Source organism: Tiliqua scincoides, chromosome 1 (genome assembly GCF_035046505.1).
Source record: "Tiliqua scincoides isolate rTilSci1 chromosome 1, rTilSci1.hap2, whole genome shotgun sequence".
NCBI classification, from domain to species: Eukaryota; Metazoa; Chordata; class Lepidosauria; order Squamata; family Scincidae; genus Tiliqua; species Tiliqua scincoides.
The window spans coordinates 17,014,712-17,038,012 of NC_089821.1; the positions used below are offsets into that span (position 1 = coordinate 17,014,712).

At 44.5% G+C, this 23,301-nt stretch overlaps 1 protein-coding gene across 1 annotated transcript; it reads left to right on the top strand.

Annotated features, from left to right (window-relative positions):
* The first annotated feature begins 17,222 nt into the window (after positions 1–17,222).
* LOC136645050 (photoreceptor outer segment membrane glycoprotein 2) lies at positions 17,223–22,723 on the top strand. The gene is made up of 3 exons (XM_066621334.1): positions 17,223–17,803; positions 19,602–19,848; positions 22,460–22,723. The coding sequence occupies exons 1-3, from the start codon at positions 17,223–17,225 to the stop codon at positions 22,721–22,723; spliced, it is 1,092 nt and encodes a 363-aa protein (XP_066477431.1).
* The last annotated feature ends 578 nt before the right edge of the window (positions 22,724–23,301 follow it).

Below are 23,301 nucleotides of genomic sequence, written 5' to 3' on the forward strand. Positions count from 1 at the left end.
TCAAGTGGCCAAAGAAGGCACGTAAACCAATAAAACTGCCCTTGTCATGTATTAATGTTGTACTACAGAATTCCTGTGTCTCCAGACTGAAAGGGGAAGAAAAATAGATACTGCAAATGGGAGCACCACAGGGAGAAAACAAGGAAGTGGTGTCATTAATTTCGCTAAGCTGCAAGGTCTCCTCCATTACATGACAATATTATTTGTCAAAGGTGCTGCTTGGAAAGTTAGGAACTTAGAGAAAAAATTTAAAAGTAGTAAGAAATGCAAAGCAGTGAGAGAGAAGGGCAGTATGCCTGTTCTTTTAGTTATCACAATTTTATGTGAGCTGCAGTTGTTATCCAGTTATTTATGGGCTCTATTCAAGGTGCTGATTCTTACCTTGAATGTCCAGCAACAACTAGTGATATACAGTGGGTCTTCCTTATCCACGGGCTCAGCGTCCACGGATTTGAATATACGCGGACACCAAGTCAAGGGCTGGAGGGCCTCAGAGATCTCCTGGACACGACCGGAGGTGCCTTTCAGAAGCATCCAGAAGGCTTTCCGAGGTGTGGGGAGGTCATGTGCAGCCTCCCCACACCTCTGAAGGTTTCTGAAAGGTGCTTCGGGTTTGTTGGGGTGGAACTCCCCAAGGATTTCTCTATCTGCAGAATTCAGTATCTGCTGGGGGTCCTGGAAATGGGCCCCCCATGGACACCAACCCACTACTTCACTTTTTGGATCCTATTTGCCTTGGAGAGGCAACCCCTTGCCTATGCTGATGTTCAAAAGATACCTCATAAAAGCACTGTCCTATACTACATGACACTATATTATTTTTAAAGGCACTTCTACTCTAAAAGAAGTAGAACCACCCAAGAACACCCCCCCTCCTGAACACCCCCCCCACCCAAGAACACCCCCCTCCTGGCTCCTCCCCGCCCCCCACCTCAGAGCCTTGTGTCGGTGTAGCCAGCCCAACGTAAGGCACTTGGAGGAAGCCAGTGCGGAGACTTGTGTAGGGCTCCACAGGCCAGCGCTTCTATAAGCGCCCGCCCGGCTTCCTCCTGGAGAGGTGCAAACATGCCTTATGGCACGCTTGCAACCCTCCTGGCCAGTGCAAGGGACTTGCGCCCGCCCAAGTCAAGGGCTGGATTGCACCATATAATATATAGTTTGATTTATGAGTTGTTTTTGATGATCTATTTATGATAGTTTCATGTTTTTTACTGGGCCTGTATGTTTTAAAAAATTTTTAGCTACTTTTGGTTTCCTTTTCTGGAAAAAAACAGGATGCATTGTTCAGAGATAAATGCACACAGCCACCACCCCTTTAATAGAAAGTGACTGTCATACTTTCAGTGAATGAAATGCCAACTCCTTGAACTTAGGTATCATCAAGTTATCCATTCAGTCGTGTCCTACTCTTGGTGATTCCATGAGCCAGCTCTCTCCATGATTTCTGATCTTGTACAGATTCTTTCAATTGCTTTATATTTTGGCCATTATCTGCTTTGATTACATCCAGTCAACACGTTCTTTGGTGTCCTAACTATAATAAATAGTTATTTACATTTTTCACAGGACAAAATAAATTTGCAAACTAAATAAGTCCCTGCTTTGACATTCATCCATTTTTTACTTATCCATGCTTTGGTCCCTAACTAGATGCAAGTGCAAGGTATCACTGTATACAGGTACCTCTTTCTTTATACACAAAATGTCTTATTTAGACATTTTTGGAAGAACATGCTTGTTTAATTCATGCCAAATATACTCTCATAAATTTCTGAACTAATGCAGTCAAACTTCCCATGCGCTCTCACATGTTCAGCAGGCAGACAGTGGGGTCATGCACAATGCCTTTTGAGTTGCTGTGCTTCATGCATTTTTTAACATATGAAACTCTGTTTTCCACATCAAACATGCCTGAAAAAGTCCCTCTACCTTGTCTGGTGAACATAATGCTAAAAGGCAAAACAACAACAACAACAAAGCAATAATCATGAATGTGAAATTAGATGTGATTAGCCACCTTCAGAGAGAAGAGCATAGACCTGATTTTGGCTGCATCCTTGTTTTAAGTGGGAGCGCTGTTTGAGACAATGCTGAGAAGGTTTTTTAAAAAGTGTTCAGTCAGGGACATCTGCAAATGGAAAGAATACCTCTTATGCTTGGAGCAGTGGCATAGCTAGATTAGGTGCAAAGCACTAAGTTTTGCAGGGAGCCTCACCACAGTGTACAAGCAGACCCTCCCCCTTCCCACACTTTGGTGAGGCTCCCTGAAAAACTTAGTGCTTTGCACTCCTCTAACTATGCTACTGGCTTGGAGTTCTCTAGTGGAATGCATTGAACACATATATGATGTAGGCAGTTAAATGCCTTTCCTCAGATCTGTACCATTTGCATACATTCTTATGGTAAAAATATTTTTAGGCTGCAATCCTAACCACACTTTACTGAGAGTAAGCCCCATTGAACAAAACAGGACTTACTTTTGAGTAGACCTGATTAGGCTTGTGCCCTTAATTAAACATTTTTGAGACGTGTGGTGCTTTTCTAAAACAGAAAAAACTCCACATAAAATGAGAGGTGGGTGTACATACCAACACTGCCATCTACTGTTTTGTATCTTGAATTGCAAAGAAGGCCCAGAACAAACAAAACGGGAGCACCAGCATTATTTCTTGGTGTGGAAATTGTTGAAATCTTCTACAGGCCTTACAGAGGGCATTCTTGGTTACCTTAAGGGTGCAATTCAAACTGTGCCTTGGGCTGGCGCACATTACACTGCACAGCTGTAAGGCATGTTTACACCTCCTTGAGAGTCGGCTGGGCCGGCGCAGGGCTGCACACAGGCCAGCAGAGGCTGAATCCAGCCTCCGTGCGGACTCTGATGGGGAGGGTTGTGTCAGCCGAGCTCGGCTGACGCAAGGATCTGGGGTGGACCGGGAGGCAGGAGTCACTTCCAGCCACATTTCCACTATTAGATCAGGCAACCCACACAAGCAACTAGTTCAGCTGATAGCTCCTGACATTTATCTGGACAAATGAACATACATTTCAAAAGAAATGTGTATTTCTTAGCGAGCATCATGCGATTGTTAGCCCTCTCTGTCTCCATTTCTGCCCTTCCTTATCCTTGTCAGAATTTTTCATTGGTAAATGTCACCTGAATTCTAATAATTACAAGTTAGCAATGCTACATCTAAATAAACTCTGCTTATTTGTAGGGACAAAGTTCCAAACAACACAGTCCTGGAACGTGCTGGAATCCCTAGCATGTATTCACTGCTGAAACAGAGACGCCTGCGTTGGCTCGGTCATGTCGTGAGAATGGATGATGGCCGGATCCCAAAGGATCTCCTCTATGGAGAACTCGTGCAAGGAAAGCGCCCTACAGGTAGACCACAGCTGGGATACAAGGACATCTGCAAGAGGGATCTGAAGGCCTTAGGGGTGGATCTCAACAAGTGGGAAACCCTGGCCTCTGAGCGGCCCGCTTGGAGGCAGGCTGTGCAGCATGGCCTTTCCCAGTTTGAAGAGACACTTGGCCAACAGTCTGAGGCTAAGAGGCAAAGAAGGAAGGCCCATAGCCAGGGAGACAGACCAGGGACAGACTGCACTTGGTGTGAAAGGGATTGTCACTCCCGGATTGGCCTTTTCAGCCACACTAGACGCTGTGCCAGAACCACCTTTCAAGAGCGCGATACCATAGTCTTTCGAGACTGAAGGTTGCCAATACAAATTTGTAGGGAACAAAAAGCCCATTGTTATGACAGTCAGCATTCATATAGGGATTGGGGTCTCTAAGCAGGCTTTGTATATTGCATCCGGTCATGGAGCAATGGAGGCTGGGTTACGTATAGGTAACAGTGGGGAGCTTGGTCTTTCACTTTCCCCTCAACAAACAGCTACTTTGACTGGCACTGGACCATCATTACAGAATGGAGAACAGCTGTCAAGACCCTCAAGTCAATGTGTAAGGAAATAAGCCAAGGATATTTTACAGATATCGAGAGCTCACCTCCAAGTCTAACCTGAGCTGCCTTTGAAGAATTATGAAATTACCTTCTTAAAATGGGTGGTTTAGAGCAGGTTGGGGGACTCTCTGTGGCTTCCAAGGAATATTTATTGACCCCTATTCAGTCAAAGTTAGTTGTGACTAATGGCCAATCCAGATGGCCCAGCACCAGTGCTCTGCTGGTGCTTTGTGTAGCAAACATGCTGTAAGGCAACCCCAGATCACTGCTGGCAGCAGCTCAGTGCCAGTTCATGCTGAGCCAGTGCCAGCTGGAGGCATGGAGCACCCCATTGAGAGCTTGTCCCATGCTCTGGGTTGGGAACGGGTAAGTGCAGATGAAGGCAGACGTTCCTGGGCGGGAGAAGGTGGGATGGGGGAGGGGAGCGGGACGGGGCGGGGGGGACCAATGGAGCATCTAGAGATCTAGAGGCCTGTGTTGGGCCTCCTGGTCTCACACGGGGCTGCTTTACTCTGCACTGGCTAAACAGCTGGTACAGAATTGAGTAACTGAATTGCGGGGCTTGGGCCTTCCCCAAGGAGCTGCCGGCAGTTACCTGAAGTCTGTAAGATGCAGCAGTCACCATCGGCACTCTTTCCTGGGAGTACGCCCAACTTAACTCAGTGGGGCTTAGTTCTGAGCAGGCATGCATAGGATTGTTACTAAGTTCCACTGAAATCAATGGACTACCAGTGGCCCCATAACTTTCAATGCAAATTAGTTGCAACTACTTTAAGTTGGGTTGGGGTCACTGCACATTGCACTATTTTGCCATTTCCAGAGGCCACTGGTGGAAACTGTGCCGGACGTATTCATATCTCCACTTCTATTTCCTTATATTTATATTTTTCCACAATGTTAAGTACACAGAACAGTGAAATCTGAGCTATTTTATGCAGATTCAGAGCCCTTCCTATTCCAAACTCTTCCAGCAAGTAACTACTTATATTGTAACAAATAAGAGAAATAAAATCAGAGCAGTAGATGGAATGACAATCATTCTGTTGGTTTTATTAGGCCACAGATCCCAGTGATAGTGGGGAGATCTGCATTTTGTTGACTAGAGAAAGAGCTAACCTAGTTTATTTCCTTGCCTATTAGAATTTTTGTCCTGTGCAGGTGTACACTTGAGTAAATTAGTTTCCCCCCCCCCATGATGGCTTTTATATAAAATTCCAAGGACATTAAATTAACACATGATAACCCTGCTAAAAGTCATCTTTTCCCCCAGGAAAGCAGGTGAAAGCCAAGTTCCCCAGAGCAGGTATGTTGCAGGTGTTTCAAATTACATTTGGTTAGGTAGCATGTTTTGTAGGACTTAACTTGGAGACATAAGGCTCCTGCAATAAATCTCTTAGCCACGATTAGAGATGTGGCAGGGATTAGCAAGGGCTGGCAGACAGAAAGCATTTTCTCTCTCTGTCCTGTTTTCTAGTCTACATAGCCTGAAAGGACAGGCGCCAACTCTTCCTAAGGGTGTGGGATTCAGCCTCCCATCTACATACGTTTTACTATAAAAGCTCCGGCTCTAACAAGATGCTCACAATGCTCCAAAACAGGTTAGTGACTTTCTTAACATCAACTTCATCATTTTCTGTTCTGTTAATTATTAGAGAGTGTGGGCTAACAGCCCAATCCTATACATGTCTATGCAGAAGTAAGCCCCATTAGAGTCAATGGAGCCTACTCCCAGGAAAGTGTGGATAGGATTGGGCTGTAAGCCATTTCTGCCCAACGTTGCATATATGCAACAGGGATCAAATGTGTACACCTGTGGGCGGGTCAGAAATGGGTTAAAATCATGGTGTGATATGATACAGAATGAATAGCAATTGCATTGCAACATACTGCATTTGGTACTATTTTTCAAAGTGTGTATTTAAATGAGGAAAAATGGCATGTCAACAACAATAAATTGAATTTACTGGTCACATCTTCCTTTTTCCAGAAAAAAAAAAATCGATTTCTCTATTTTACCACCATAGACCAACTTGTTCTTCCAACAGAGAAAGGAAAGGAAATTGCGTACACTGTAATATGAGATTATACTATACAATAGTTTATGCTCCCTAAAATGTAAGTAGACAAATGTTGGCTTGACAGAATCAATGGGAATAAAAGCTGATTGATGGCATTACATTTTCTAGCAATAAGCTAAAAATTCTCATATGATGAGGATGATATACACGGAGGAGACAGTGCAATTTTATTTTGTACTGCTGCTACAAATGCATTTCAAAATGTCATGCTTTCATTGTTTGCGTTTAAGGAGTCTTTAATTGTGAGGCACTAAGAGACTGCTGCCAGTTGGCATTTACAAGGCAATTTATCAGGTGCCTCAGGAATGCAAAGAGGCAAAGCTGAGAAACAGGGACATGTGGTGGGTGGGGAGGCAGGTGAGGCAGAGCGTCCTTACCGGAGTCCTTCGAAAAACACTGCCACTGTGTGAGGTGCGTAAGCACACACAACCCATGCGCATGCTGAGAAATCCCTGCTGAGAAATACAGAAAACTAGACTTGAGACACCATGGGACAAACCCCCTTTCCTTCTTGATATGTGCCAATTCTGGAAAATGGTGTTCCAAATTATTACTTGATGGTATAAGACTTCCATCAAATCAAGTTTTTACCCAAGGCATGGGCTAGACCAAGCTGTAATTTGTAACACATTGCCTTCAGCTTATTTTCTTTTGAACAAGAGAGCACTGGAGACTTTATAATGTCTTTCCGTGGCTCCCCTGGCTGGTTTCTGCAGCTCCCTGGGGAGCCATGGCTCACAGTTTGGGAATCACTGCCCTATGCAGTTGTAGGAGAAATGGAAAATACCCATAGTTTGCATGGTTCAGGCAGGCCTTGTTCAAAAGGAAACAATGATGTTTGTGTTGAGTTGATACCTGGAATCCAGCTTTGGTTCCAGAGTGATAAATTGTTTGATAATATTGCTTATGTCTTGATGGGGACGTCAGATGGGGGTGGGGACAATGGAGATCAAACATATTATCATAGGTGCCTATGGCACCAGAACCATCCAACACCAAACTGGTAGTGCTTATTGAATATAGTTAAGTTTTAGTGGTGTAAGATGCCAGTAATGTAGGACTTTCAGTGTGGCCTTGTTTGTTTTGACAGAAACAGTTTTAATGGATGGTTTGTTCCAGACATCAGCAGGCCCATATCTGCCTTCCAAGTAGGATTGCCAACTTGGTGGAATCTATTCCTGGATTTTGTCTTTCCTTTTCAGTATGATGTAATGTTGAAAATTCTTGGAGGCCCAGTTAAAGTCTCCAGAATGGCTTTCAGTTGTCAAGTATAGATCACCTAGAGATCAATGCCAATTCTCCAAGACTCCAGGTCAATCTAGGAGGGATGGTAACCCTACTTCCAAGTTATATACAAGCCCTAAGTTTATTCACAAGACAATTTAATTAATTATGGGCAAGTTCAGAGCCATGTCTCTTACACAGTATAAATAAGATGTTCACATTCTGTGAGAGTGTGAGTAGCTTGTGCTTCCACTAACATAATATAGTGGCCAACATGGAATATCTTGAATCATTTTATATGGATTTGTTATTAATTTTAGTTAAAAGTAGATGCCCTGATAAGACTGGCCTTTATCAAACTACAGTTATATACGTACCTTTGCTTTTCCATGTTGCAAATTGTTGACATTTGTTCTTGTCAAAGAATGTGGGATTAAAAGAGGCTTAAAAAAGAAATTAGGGAGCTGCCTCTCATGCCCATTTCAACAGATGATGAAAAAGCATCTGTACATGTTTTAATCATGATATCTAGATTACATAAAAAAGGAAGAGTTATCAAGGGTGTTTGCAGTGGTCCACAAATAATAATAACACTGCAGTCTGGGTTTTCTGGAGTGTATATGAAGAGTATTTGCAGTCAAATTAGATTTTGTCCCCCTGATCAATTAATTTCTGAATAATTGATTGCCTTTAAAAAATAAAATTAAATTGAGAAATATATATTGGAAGAATCTGGAACAAAAATAGATCTTGACAGTAGCAGCTTCTTTACTGCAACCACACATATTCTCCCATTCAGAATAAATTGTTCTCTTGTACACGTGGTGCCTTACCCTACCTTCTTACCTTATCTGTCTTCAAAAGGGTTTGAAGAATCGGTTGTGTGGCTAATTTTATGGGAACCTTTTTGAAAGGAACTCTTTCCACTAAATATTCTGCCTTCATTTACTTGCATTTGTTTTTGTTTCAGTCAAGAAATTCAAACCAGTTGCAATGATCAGATTTGTGGCCAGGTTGTAACATGCTCCATTAGAAATAAAATAAAATAAAATGCTCATCCAATACCATTCCCATGATCGGAATCCAACATTTTTGTGGAACTACTTCTGTAATGACTCTTGCTGCTTGGCAAAGGGTCTCTAGATATATTTTGATTATCATATATATGTTCCAATCAAACTGAGTCTCAGTTATGTGATCTTTTGCCAGGGTCTCTTGCTTTGCTTTGCAGACCTTTTAGTGTGCCAGGCTCACAAATCTCTAATGCTCCTTTTACAATGAGTTCTTTTTTTACTCTTTACCGCTCCCCCTTTGCAGGTTCCTGGCCTACACTGACTGTGTCATACCCTGGTCTAAACTGTTGATCTAAGCGGCAGTTTCCAAACTGGAAACCACTGTGAACCAAAAAAGCCTTCCCCATCCCAAGCGGCACTTACCATTCTACCACAGTGCTGCATTTCTTTCAAGCTGATCTGGGCACAGGGACGCAGAATGGTAAGCGCCACTCACAAGGGGGGAGGGGCTTTCTCCAAACCCCAGAGTCTGCCCACAAGCCAGGGTTTAGAGAGCCCTGATATAAGGCCTGCAAAAACAAGTCTTTTTTCAACAGTATATTCTATGCATGCTCTTGTGGTTAAAAAATCTGTGGTTTTGCTCATCCTGGACTGCAGGCTTGAGCTGATGTTCTGCTCCTGTGCTTCTAGCTTTTTATCCTCCACTTACTCTTCCCTGCAGTATTCCAGGCCCTGAAACTTTTCTTTTACTATCACCATTCACCCAGGGTGACCAGATGTCATAACCCCAAAAGAGGAGAAGGCACCCCAAAATGTAGGACATCCAAAAAATGTAGAACATGATAAAATAAAAGCGAAAAGCGCTCGTATGTTGATTTCATGTGGTTAATTTAAACACTATATAACTTATTAATTTAAAACTATGTTGCATATTATTGACTACATATAATTTATTACTTGCAAGAAGGCTACATGCTGCCTGCACAGGCTTGCTCACAGGGAACAGGAGGACATTTAAGTTCTTTTCCAAGACACAAGGCTAAAGAAGAGGACTGGCCTAGAAGAAAAGGATGTCTGGTCGCCCTGCACTCACCACTCCTGAACAGACCAAGCCTCCAGATTTTTTGCTACTGGTTGTAAAACTCCACAGGGTGATCTCCTCAGATGCTCATGGACCTCTTCAGACAGTCCTGACTGAGTGCTCCATAACTGGGTTTCTATTCCAGTCAAGCCCCCTTGTTGGCAACCTTCAGTCTCGAAAGACTATGGTATCGCGCTCTGAAAGGTGGTTCTGGAACAGCGTCTAGTGTGGCTGAAAAGGCCGATTCGGGAGTGACAATCCCTTCCACACTGGGAGCAAGTGCAGTCTGTCCCTGGCCTGTCTCCCTGGCTATGGGCCTTCCTTCTTTGCCTCTTAGCCTCAGACTGTTGGCCAAGTGTCTCTTCAAACTGGGAAAGGCCATGCTGCACAGCCTGCCTCCAAGCGGGCCGCTCAGAGGCCAGGGTTTCCCACTTGTTGAGATCCACTCCTAAGGCCTTCAGATCCCTCTTGCAGATGTCCTTGTATCGCAGCTGTGGTCTACCTGTAGGGCGCTTTCCTTGCACGAGTTCTCCATAGAGGAGATCCTTTGGGATCCGGCCATCATCCATTCTCACGACATGACCGAGCCAACGCAGGCGTCTCTGTTTCAGTAGTGCATACATGCTAGGGATTCCAGCACGTTCCAGGACTGTGTTGTTTGAAACTTTGTCCTGCCAGGTGATGCCGAGAATACGTCGGAGGCAGCGCATGTGGAAAGCATTCAGTTTCCTCTCCTGTTGTGAGTGAAGAGTCCATGACTCGCTGCAGTACAGAAGTGTACTCAGGACGCAAGCTCTGTATACCTGGATCTTGGTATGTTCCGTCAGCTTCTTGTTGGACCAGACTCTCTTTGTGAGTCTGGAAAACGTGGTAGCTGCTTTACCGATGCGTTTGTTTAGCTCGGTATCGAGAGAAAGAGTGTTGGAGATCGTTGAGCCAAGGTACACAAAGTCATGGACAACCTCCAGTTCATGTGCAGAGATTGTAATGCAGGGAGGTAAGTCCACATCCTGAACCATGACCTGTGTTTTCTTCAGGCTGATTGTCAGTCCAAAATCTTGGCAGGCCTTGCTAAAACGATCCATGAGCTGCTGGAGATCTTTGGCAGAGTGGGTAGTGATAGCTGCATCGTCGGCAAAGAGGAAGTCACGCAGACATTTCAGCTGGACTTTGGACTTTGCTCTCAGTCTGGAGAGGTTGAAGAGCTTTCCGTCTGATCTGGTCCGGAGATAGATGCCTTCTGTTATAGTTCCAAAGGCCTGCTTCAGCAGGACAGCGAAGAAGATCCCAAACAAGGTTGGTGCAAGAACACAGCCCTGCTTCACGCCGCTTCGGATGTCAAAGGGGTATGATGTGGATCCATCAAAGACAACAGTGCCCTTCATGTCCTTGTGGAAGGATCTGATGATGCTGAGGAGCCTGGGTGGACATCCAATCTTGGGGAGAATCTTGAAGAGGCCATCCCTGCTGACCAGGTCGAAAGCCTTCGTGAGATCTATGAAGGCTATAAAGAGTGGCTGTCGTTGTTCCCTGCATTTCTCCTGCAGTTGTCTAAGGGAGAATACCATATCAGTGGTGGACCTGTTGGCTCGGAATCCACACTGTGATTCTGGATAAACGCTCTCTGCAAGTACCTGGAGCCTCTTTAGTGCAACTCGGGCAAACAACTTTCCTACAACGCTAAGGAGAGAGATGCCACGGTAGTTGTTGCAGTCACCCCTGTCGCCTTTGTTCTTGTACAGCGTGATGATGTTTGCATCCCTCATGTCTTGAGGTACTCCACCTTCTCTCCAGCAGAGACAAAGGATTTCATGCAGCTCAGTGATGATGATCTCTTTGCAGCACTTTAGGACTTCAGCAGGGATGCTGTCTTTTCCAGGTGCCTTGCCAAAGGCAAGGGAGTCCAGGGCCACGTGAAGTTCTTCTAGGGTTGGTTCACTGTCAAGCTCCTCCAGCACAGGCAGGCACTCAATGTTGTTCAGCGCTTCTTCGGTGACTACATTTTCTCTGGAATATAGCTCAGAGTAGTGCTGCACCCAGTGTTCCATCTGCTGCGCCCGATCCTGGATGACCTCGCCTGTTGCAGACTTCAGAGGGGCAATTTTCTTCTGTGTTGGACCTAGGGCCTGCTTGATACCATCATACATCCCCTTGATGTTGCCCGTGTCAGCTGCTATCTGTATCTCGGAACAGAGCTGGAGCCAGTAGTCGTTAGCACATCTCCTGGCAGTCTGCTAGACTTTGCTGCGAGCACCTCGGAGGACCTGCAGGTTGCGCTCACTGGGACAGGCCTTGTATGCTGCTTGAGCTCTCCTCTTTTCCTCAATGACTGGTGTCAACTCCTCAGAGTGGGCTTCAAACCAGTCTGCTGTCTTGTTGGTCTTCTTGCCAAATATGGACAAGGCGGTGTTGTAAACGGCATTCTTGAAATGTTCCCATCTGTTGGATGCGTTTGCATCGACCGGGCCTGGAAGAGATTCCTCAAGTGCTCGTGCAAATTCCTCCACTTTTCTCTGATACCGGGTCTTGCTCGTATCAATGCGAGGTCTTCCTTCCCTTTTCGTGTGATGCAGTCGCTTTGTTTGCAGTTTCACTCTGCTGCACACCAGCGAGTGGTCGGTGTCACAGGCAGCACCCTGATAGCTGCGTGTGATCTTGATGCTGGGAAGGCTGGAGCGTCTGGTGAGAATCAGGTCGAGCTGGTGCCAGTGCTTTGATCTTGGGTGTCTCCAAGAGACTCTATGTTGGGGCTTCGTGTTGAAGAACGTGTTGCTGACACAGAGACCGTGATGACAGCAAAACTCTAGCAGGCGTTGGCCATTTTCATTCATCTTCCCAGTGCCGAACTGACCTAAGCAAGTGGGCCACGAACTGTTATCAGCACCAACTCTAGCGTTGAAATCGCCGAGGATGAACAATGGCTCTTTTACGGGGATCTTCTTGATAGTGGTGGCCAGGTCATCATAAAATTTGTCTTTGGCTTCTGCTGGAGACGACAGAGTCGGTGCATAAGCACTGATGAGAGTGACAGGTCCTGCTGATGACTGGAGCTGCAGGGACAAAATTCTTTCACTTCCCACAGTAGGTGGGATGATGGATTTCAGCAGGGTATTTCTGACCGCAAAGCCAACACCATGTTCCCTGGTTTCATTTGGTGGTTTTCCCTGCCAGAAGAATGAGAAATTTCGCTCCTTGACAGATCCGGAATCTGGCAGCCTTGTCTCTTGAAGGGCGACAATGTCCATCTGCAGTCTGCTCAGCTCCATGTCGATGACAGCTGTTTTGCGTGCATCGTCTATTGCTTGCAGGTCATCAGAGAAGCCAGGTGTCATTGTCGTTACATTCCAGGTGCCCAGCTTTAGGGCAGGAGTTTTCTGTTTTCTATTGCATGGTGCAGATTGCATGGTGCAGATGCAAGTCCCCTTGTAGGGGTATCTATTGCAAGCCCCCTATGTAGGGGTACCCTATGTAGGGGTATCTATTGCATGGTGCAGATACAAGCCCCCTTGTAGGGGTTGATCAAACAGGCTCTCACCTCTTCTTCATGAGATTTCCTTCTGTCCTTCAAGATTGTGTTAATTCTTCTGTAGAAGCTGCTGCAATGCTGAATGCAATACTGTCCACTCCATCTTTACTCACCAATTCCCAGTTTCTCTCCAAGAAACCACTATCCCATCCTTGGTATCAGTGTTGTGAACATCTCACTTCCCTGGGAAAAGACAGCTCAATCCTGAGCTGACCAGCATGTGAAGCAGCTGTGGCACCAAAATGGCTACTGTGGTACCAATGTGTGCCGGGAAACCCATGGCAGCTCAGGGGAAGAGGGACATTCATCTCCTTCCCCCGTGTAAGGGAAGTAGCCCTGCTATGGGACTACTTAATTCTGCGGCAGCTCTTCAGCCGGCACAGAGTCAAGGAGTACTGTGTCAGACCATGAAGGCCAATACAGGGCTCAGGATCTGGTGGAGCTGAGTTCTGCAGGTCCCGCTCTGCTCCCTCCCCCGCCATGTCTCCTCACTGCCCTCCCCCCACCTTCCCCTGTCCCAGAACACGAAAGTCCCTTTCTCCTGAGGACTGACAGCGGCTGCCCGTGTGCTCTGGATACTGCCATTTTTGGTGCTGTGGCAGTCATTTTTGGTGCTGCGGCAGCCCCGTGCTCTGGGCAGCTCAGGATTGGACTGTAATATGCTACTGCACTGTAGCTAAGGTTTTTTCCAGTATAATGTCTGTATTTTAGAAAGACAACTAGATCAAAGCAGCAGGGTCAGAGGAAATAAATAAGCTTATCTGCGCATCTGTGTACAGCTACTTAGCTTCTCACAGGAGACAGTGAAAATATTTAAGACAAAACTATCTATTCAGCTGTACAGATGGCCTGAAAAAAGCAGCTACTTACTCTCAAAAGCTTTCATTATTTAACATTTGTAATTCACAGTCACCATTGATGCCAAAGGCAACTGCAGTTCCAAAGCAGCTAAAAATATCCAAAGACACATAAGTGCACTTGAAACCTCCTTCACTGCTGATATATCTTAATTAATGGGGAATAGGAATAAATGGATCCCAGCACTAGATTACAATACCAGCTTATAAAGTGAATCGGTTTAAATGTACAACTCCCCTCCCAAATGAGTGAAATATTATTTTTTAACTGATGTCATTTATCTGATGTGTTGTGTTTTTTCCCCCATCTCCTTTGTCTGTAAATAAAAAAAATAAGAAAACAGAACAGTAACAAGAATGCCAACAAAAAGAAGAAAGGGGGGGGGAATTCATATACTGTATATATATGAAATTCATATACTGTATATATGAAATATATATTACAAAACTTATTAATAAGCGATCTGCAGAAAATATATTCACAGCCCAATCCTACACTGTACTGGAATAGGCAGGCAAACATATCCTACCCAGGTTAGGAGGTAGATGGAGCGCAACTCAGAATAAGGGGACAAAATTGCTGGCACAGATCCAAGCAGCCTGGTATAATGCTGGGCTGCTTTGGAGGGGAGGGTAGGATCTAGCCTAAATGCCAGAGGCCAGTCCCAACCCCCTTTTGGGTCTGGCCAATGTGGGCTCATTGTCTGCCCACAAGGGACTTGAGTCAGCTTAAGGGAGAGTCAGGACTGCGCTCAAAGAAGCACGCTATGCAGAGAACTCTAAAAAGGCTTCCAATTGTCCAAAAATATGTCCAAATAGTCGTTGTCTTCTATAAGACATGCAATCGAATATTGTTAAAGGTAAAAGGTCTTCAGCCTGCTGAAGAGTTGTGGGGAGGGGGGCACTTATCTCTCCAGCACTTCAGTATGAGTCTTTTGGCTACAGTAAGGGCAGAAAGAGGCCATTTCCACTGATCTGCAGATAGATTCTGCAAAATAGGTAGATAATTCAAGAGAACGTAAGCATCTACAAATGTCAGTGTTTGTTGTAGTACATAATTAACGGATAGCCTCTTTCCAAAGGATTGTATAACATATACAAAAGGATACAAGAGCACATCATGTGCCCAATGATGTGTTGTTGCTCTTATTGTTTGTTTTTAATCTTGTTTTACATCTCAGTTAGGTTTTATTTTTCCCAAGTATTATTCTTTGTTTGAATTGAGAGGGCTACGTTAGGAGGTGTTGGGAAGGGTCTCAAACCAGATCTCCCAGCAGCCAGTTTCTAGTGTGACCCATGTCCTGGCCCATCAGTAAAGAGCAGGGATTGAAACCTTGTGGATCAAGTGTGTCTTTGAAGTTGGAGATCACCGACAGCTGACCTCTGGTCTTTCAGTGGCCTGCCAGTCTGAGTAATTTGTCAGAGACGCAAAACAGATTCACTTTGCCTCTCCTGTGGTTGACAGGCTCCCTCAGTACTTAATCTCAGTCCAGCCCTGACTACATTTACTTTATCTGACCCTTTTCTGTATTGTAATCTGGTAACCGGTCCTGGCCTATCTTTGAGTGCTCTACCTGCCTCTGGCCTTCTTGCTCACCTGTGCTTGAATAGCCTTTACTACTATGCACTCTTTCGGCCCCTAGCCAAGGCATGATGCATGTACATCAAAAGGAACAGAACTCTTGCTCTGGTGGATCAATACTTCCAAATGGCTGCATTCTATGCATGTGCTCAGAGCCCTCTGACATCTATAAGACAGGGTTAGATCAGCGAATACAACAACTCTGGCTAAGCAACTTTCTTGGGCGCAAACCTTAATCAATTTTCCAGCACTGACATAGCTGTGCCAATGGGGCATGTGCTGCATCCTGCATTTGGGGGCAGTCGTGGAGGCCTCCTCAAGGTAAAGGAATATTTGTTCCCTTACCTCAGAGTTGCATTGCCGTTACCTTGGTGTTGGAAAGTTGGTTAGGATTGCACCCTTGGTTAGCTAACTTCTGGCTAACCAATATTGTAATATGCTTTACCAAAAAAAAAAAATCATCACCTCTTTCATTTGCTTTGAACCCTAAACACCAGCAAGACCACCTGAAACTTGGACAGAGGCTTCATCTAGTGTGGAATATCTTTAACAGCCCTAGAAGTTCACCAGCTTCAGGGAAAAGCATGCTAGGAACTTTGCTTCTGGTCGAAAAATGAACATTGCCTGTAGCAAGTACAAAACAAAAACTATCCACAGCATGACATGTGCTCTGCATCAAAGCATGAAATGCAAAGCACTTTGGTGATTGTGCCCAGAATGCTCTGTTTCCTGCTTTGTTTAAAGAGCTCATGCAGAGGAAGGAGCAATCTTCCTCCACCTGGTTCCTTAAACAAAGGGAAGTGCAGTGAAGTCACTATGGGGGTGCAGGCCGCACCAGGTGACTCACACAGGGGAAGGTGTGACACCACTACTTGCCAATTTTTAAAATCTTGGTATTTTCAAATAATACCATCATGTTATATATCAATCGATGGGTAATTTCATGCAGAATGCAATGATACAAACCATGTTGAAATATCTGTATTCTTTTAAAAGTTATAGCCCAAAAACCAGCTGGGGCAGGGCAATGGTGTATCACCACATCCACTTCCCAGGGCATTGCCCTGCCCACTGCATGGAAGTGGGTCCATCATGGGGGTGATATGCTGGTCTCCCACACCGAGTGATGCAAACCCTAGTGGCGCCACTGGAAAAGTGTGCTGAGAATGATCCAATCTGTTTTGCATTTCAAGGACTGAGGAAGGAGACAGATAAATAGGCAAGATTGCTGCATTCTGATTCTTGGAGTGCAGTAATCTGCTCCCCACCCCCCCGCATTCTTCTCACATTGATCCTTCCTCCACCTGAAGGACCACCAGTCCTTCTTCCAGGTTCATTTAAATATATTGTTGGAGAAAAGAGAGATTGCTCTGCTCCAAGGATCAGAACGCAGTGATCTCATTCCTTCCTTTGTGCAGGCTCCTTACACAAAGCAGCAAATGCAGAGCACACAATCCCGTCGGTTTCTAGAGGAACACAGTCATAGGACAACTCGCAGCAAACTTTACTTGCATAACTTCATTTCTGCTCAATGTTGACATGCACAATTCTGGACTGTACAATAGAAGAGAGGATAGGTCTTTCCCCTAAGGGCCTTACATTCTAGAAACAGGACAGATGACAGGAACAGGGAAGGGAAATGGTGTCAGAGTAAATGGAGAAAGATTGTGTGGTTATTTCATGGCCCTGGCTATGAGAGCTCAATTTGATAACATGTTAAGGCTCTGCAAGAAACTAGGATGCATGCTATATAAATACATGGGGAGAATGCATTAATCTCTCTCCCTTTGCTTCACAGACTTCTGCTGTATGCCTTTGGCACTCTGGACATACTTGGATAATCTGATTAGGAGCTTTTCTTGAACACCACTACATTTCTCTAATGCTGTAGTGACCATGGCTGTATTTAAAGTAAAATTCACAAAAACAAAGAGAGACAAACTGGCTCAAATCTTGTGGATCCTCAACTGGATTTCTGTGGTGTCTGGTGTCATTCTCTTCAGCCTGGGACTCTTCTTGAAAATAGAGATCAGAAAGCGCAGCGAGGTGATGGCCAAGGGTGACATTAACTCTGTTCCCAACATGCTAATCTCTGTTGGGGTCATAGCCTGCATCATCAACTTTCTTGGAGGCAAAATCTGCTACGACTGCACAGACGGTGAAAAATTTAATCGTTGGAAGCTGGTTATGCTCCCATACATTGTATGCACATTTTGCTTTACCTTCTGCATCTTGGTAGGTGCAGTTATGTGTTATACTATGAGAAATGAACTGGAGGAATCTCTATATCTGGGACTAAGGGATGCTATTAAATTCTACAAAGACACAGACATCCCTGGAAGGTGCTTTTTAAAGCGAACTATAGATATGTTACAAATCAGATTCCAATGCTGTGGAAACAACGGTTTCAGGGACTGGTTTGAAATTCAGTGGGTATCTGCTCGCTACCTGGATATGGCTTCCAGGGAGGTTCTAGAGTAAGTATTAATGTGAAACTTTTTTTTTTATTATACCCTCCTATCAGTTTGTGTCTCTGTTCAGCATATGGATCACCAAGGGTAACCAGAAAACACTAGGCCAGGAGTTCTCAAACTTTTTGGCCTCCAGAGACCTTTCCTAACAATGGTTTCGGGGAGCCACAGGGCTCTGAGAAGTACTCATTGAGAAACACTGCACTGGAACATCATTGTGTGAAGTGTGCTGTAATGCGGGGTGTTGAGGTAGCCATTGGAACAAAGGAAGGAAACCAAGAGTGGATTTCTTTGCAGAAGGAAAGTACTTGTGAGCTCAGCTCTTTTTTTTTTTTTTCTTCCTAGAAACAATCCAGCCATGAAGTGGCCAGAGAAGTGAGGAATTGCAGCTGTTCAGTAGTGAGGGAAGGGCATTCTGCACATGCTTACTTTCTTCCCATATTCCAGGTCTCAAGCCCTGATGCTGAAAATAGATACTTTTATTAGTCGTAGACTAGGACCAGTGACTTGTAAACAACTTTACTGCAATGCAGCACCTGTGCATAAGAGGAAGTGCTCATCATTGTCGTGCCCACATCAAAAAGAGAATTAAGCACTTGAAGTCTGTGGCTTTTGCCATTTGGAGGTCATCTGTTTGTAAGCATTTTGAGTCCCTGCTTTCCGCTTGTGGTTCTTTTGGTCTGGATTGTATCAGCTCCAGCATTATCCAACAGGCTATGCTGATGGGTTCTATCCCTAGCCTTGCCTATTGAGGCTCCTGAACATGTCTATTATCTGTGAAATGGTGGAGGTTTGGGGGTAATGGCCCTCAATTCCGTTGTACGAGGTACTACCAGTGGCATAGCTAGAGGGGGTGCAAAGTACCAAATTTTGCAGGGAGCCTCACTGCAGTGTGCAAGTGGCCCTGCCCTCTCCCCTTTGGAGCCATTCCAGGTGGTGGGAGCAAAACAGTGAAGCACCTAGCAAAGCTTAGTGCTTTGCACCCCCTCTAGTTATGTCATTGGGTACTACTGTATTTCAAGTTTATTTAATGGAAAACAGAAATTCTGTGTGAGATTGGTTTACTTTTTCTTGTAATAATTGTGTAGTTCTGCCTGTGAAATAGAATCATAGAATTGGGTCATTCAAGACCATCTAGTCCAACCCTTTGCTGGAAGTTGCTTCTGGTTGCTTCTGAAAGTTGCTTCTGATTGCTTCTGTTGGAAGTTGCTTCTGGTTGCTTCTGCAGGCCATTTAGAGTGAGTTGTGGGTCTAGCACAAAGCAGAAGAAGCCTTTGGGGCCTCCCCATAAGGCAGCGGTTCCCAACCTGAGGTACATGTACCCCTAGGGTACTTGCCAATACATTTAGAGATACTTGAAAAAATTGAATAATGGCGGGAAAAGGCAAGTCTGTATTAGCCTTGTGGGGCTAATATGAGGGGTGCGATTTATGAAAATGGGCTACCAAGGGGTACTCAAGTGAAAAAATGTTGGGGACCACTGTCATAAGGTATTGTGGAGCTACTGGGGCATCATGTCAGATCCAGTGCACATGGGATTGTGACCCTACCACATATGGGGTTGTGACTCACATTTTTGGAAAAACTGGTCAAGGATCCTAGAATGATCCTAGTGACTTTTTTTGTACCATGGGCAACATTATCCATGGTAAATTCCTCACATACTGTCTGAAACGGTACTGTCTATTCTACCACCTTATACTGCTATATTGGCATTAGGCTTAAGTGCTGGAGTTGGTATCTTCTCTACCAAAAGCCAACCCATTAACAATGCACAATGCCCATTTTCTCCATCTTACTGCAGCCGTCTGAAGAGTAATGTTGATGGGAAGTTCCTGGTGGATGGCGTGCCCTTCAGTTGTTGCAATCCCATTTCGCCACGGCCCTGTATCCAATATCAGCTCACAAACAACAGTGCTCACTACAACTATGATTTGATGACAGAAGAACTTAATGTATGGATGAAAGGTTGCAGGGAAGCTCTCCTGGATTATTACACCGACATCATGAGGTCCATTGGTATCGCTGTGTTCATCATCTGGTTGTTTGAGGTAAAACATGACAGTGAGGTTTTTGGAGGTTCTTCTTTCATAGCTATGTGACCTGTCAAAAGCTGGATCCGCTTTCTTATATAGTTTCAGCTCTCTTCAGTTACCCAGAATCTTGGCACAACTGGTATCCTTTGAGTGCATGTAGCTTCCCTTAGACCAGCAGGCTCCAAACTACAGCCCGTAGCCCGTAGTGGGCTGGATCCGGCATTAACGAAAAGCCTTCCCCACACAGAGCTCCCAATGCCTGCAAAATGCTAAAAAAAAGAAAAAAGGGCACTTCTGGTTTTTGCAACAAAACAGGAAGTGCCCCCTTTTTCCTTTTTTAAAGAGTTTTGCAGCACGGGGAGCCCTGTAGAGGGCCCCCTGCACCCCCCCAGACCTCCCCAGGACTGCAGCATTGGCTGCAGCTAAGTACAAAACCCCCTTCCCATCCAGTGCAGCAGCATGAACCTGGAGATCATGTTATTGCCTTCCCCCCTTCCTCACAACAACTTACAGTGCTCCCATTGTAAGTTACTTGTAAGTGCTTGTAAGTGCTCCTATTGTAAGTGCTCCCATTGTAAGTTACAAAACTCTCTTATAGGAGTTTGGGAAGCACTGGTTTGGACAGTTACATGGCAGGGGGCAGGCAGCACTGAGCACCTTGCCTTCCTTTTTTCATGCCTCTACTCCCCCTGCCAAATGTCAATTTTAATTCCTCCTTGCTTCCCAAAGGATTCCTTAGATGGTGAGAAGGCCCCTAGCTGCTCACAGAAGCACTGGAATGCTGCTTTCTTACATCGTTATTCAGTCCACAGATCTTATATTCAGCCAAAATTCTTGCCTTTCTGTTTTACTTGCCACAAGTAAGGGTGAGGAGACAATTGCCATTTAAAGCCCAAAAAGAGGAGAGGACAAGTTCTGGCAACGGAGGGCTCCCCAGGAGACAGCTTAGAATGCCACCTCACATTCTCCAAAGACTCAAGACTCATGAATATTGAATTTTCTAATCATACTTCAAAACCACTTGGAAGACTTGGATCTCAAGAATGAAGTAAAAAAGTACTTGATTTATTCCATGGAAGAAAACTCACAGATAAGGAAATCCATGTGGGTTTTGCACATGTAGTTTGGACCTTACTTCCAATAATGTATGCATAGGATTACAACAGCCTTAAAGTCAAGCTGTAAAACACATTCCCTGCAGAGAAATATAAGTATCAAACAAGAAAGATCAGTTGCCTGAAGCTTCCACGATATATCAAAAATGACATGATGAGGCATGAAAACGTGTTTCTTGAAAAACAGCTTTGAAGCACATTTTTGAAAAGGGAAAAAAAAGAGACCCAAAGAGGCTTGTGCAAGTCATGAGACTTTACAGCTATATGACCTGATCAAGCCGAAAAGGCTTGTCTGAATATATTGAATACAAAGCTTTGATTTATCCCAGCATCTCAAAGAGTTATTGAAAAAAATCAAAAACAAATGAACAAACAAAAAACAATTCAGCACAACTAGGGAATAGCTCGATGGAGTTGCAACTGCTAGTCTTCCTGCTAAACTGGAGCACCCTGTCTTTTTGAACAGCCCTCTCCATCAATTATTGCAGATGCTTTAGGAGGGAAAAGCCAGATAGTGTCTTTGAAAAATAGAAAAGGATATATGCCATTCTAACAGCAGGCCACTCCCTTTTGTCACCTTCTTCAATGTAGGGCAGACTGTGACTAATGACAGCTACTTATATTTGATGGTGCCAACAAGAAACAGTGACCTTCTGAATCGGGGGCATCCAAAAATACTTGCAGTTTTATCCCTCGTGATGCTTGTTTTGAAGTTGCATTGAGCCAGGGAGGATTCTAAATCAAGAATAAAGGCATAATAAAAGCCTCCTGGGTCACTTCTTTCTAAAATTTTCAGTCAGCATCACATTACAATCCTCAAAACTGAAAGTCCCTTTCTATGAGATCTAACGGTCTCAAACAATCTGCTCTGCACATGCAGGACATGAGCAGAAAAAAGGGGTCCCCAAGAGAGAACTTTGTTGTGTAGAGGGGATGAAGGGGCAGAAGGAACTCAGATGTAGTCTGTGGGTTTCTTTTGGAGAAAGTTTCCAATTATAGAATTCTATTCCAAATACTGAGTGAAGGAATTTTGAAATGAAAAGAGTGTGAGTGTGGCAAAGTTAGAGATACAAGAGGTGGAAAGGGAGGAACGCGGGGCTGGGAGAGAGTGAAGGGAAAATAATGTCTCATCACGTAGCAGTGTAGTCAGCCTGCACAACCTGGAAATATTTGACTGTATCAAAGCAGAATTGGGTAGTTGTTAAGTCTCAGAATCTCATTAGGGCCCACCGGTACACACATGACACCATCTCTATGCCCTTGGCTTTTGTGCTTTGCTGGCAAAACAACCCTCCCAGGGCCCATGGAGGGAAGTTTGCTAAGAATCCCTGGAACTGGCTTTGTGTGCACTTGTGAGATGCCAAAAATCAAGGAAGTGAAAGATTGAGCAATTCTGGTATCCCCTGGCCATCACAGTACACTGAATCGTGCATGATGACACGGAGTGACAACAGAAACTGTTAACATGTTAGTGGTTTGTAATGCTAATTGTTGGTACCCTTTCCCTCTAGCTATCTGTGCTTACTGGGGTGCGTTACCTTCAAACTGCAATGAAGAATGTTCTTCTCTTGGGTGATCCACAGTGTGACTCAGATGGCTGGCTGCTTGAGAACAGCTTTGTAGAGACTGCCAAATACAACATCAACATCATTAAAAATCTTGGCAAAGCTAATCAGATATCCACCGTTTCGGGAATGAATGATCCAAACATGGATGTCCAAACTGCAAACTGTGGGCCAGAGAATGTTCCAACAAAATCTATTCCCAAAGCTTAAGCTGATGCAGCACCGAAGACATTAATGTGGCTGGCATCACAATCACTATTGTGCAGTGACCTGGTTTTCTTTTCACAGGTGAGAATAAACTCAGAATCCCAAGTGTAAGATTGGCAAATTATATCATCCCAACAAGGTGCACAACGGCAGCCTCTGGTAAAAGGTGAAACATCACTTTACTGAGCAGAGTCCCCACCATCTATGGCAGTTTTATACAATCCAGTTTTATACAATCCAGTTCTTTAATGCATACAGATTGATTGTGTCAATTTACCATGTTTTCTTAATGCTTTTCCTATACTATTCTAAATGTTGGTCAATGTGAATACACTTATACAAATAGCACAGAGGATATCAAACAGGTTCAGATGTGATGTGATGGGATTGTGGCTAATTTCTCACTCAGTTTGGTTGTAGATAAAGATATTCATCCTATTTTGTTGTGAGCATATTTACCTAGAGAAGAACTCTGTGTAACTCTAAGGCTCATGATTTGTGTTCCCAGTCCCAAAAGGTTTCCCGATGAATTATATAATCTGGACAGCCTTTATTTCCCTCAATGTTTCAAAAACACAGCA

What these genes read in the sequence shown, in the direction of transcription:
- LOC136645050 (XM_066621334.1), top strand. Translation starts at nt 17,223, where the DNA reads ATGGCTGTATTTAAAGTAAAATTCACAAAAACAAAGAGAGACAAACTG. An exon ending in GCTTCCAGGGAGGTTCTAGA is followed by an intron (nt 17,804 to 19,601) that starts GTAAGTATTAAT and finishes ATCTTACTGCAG; the next exon opens with CCGTCTGAAGAGTAATGTTG. An exon ending in TCATCATCTGGTTGTTTGAG is followed by an intron (nt 19,849 to 22,459) that starts GTAAAACATGAC and finishes CTTTCCCTCTAG; the next exon opens with CTATCTGTGCTTACTGGGGT.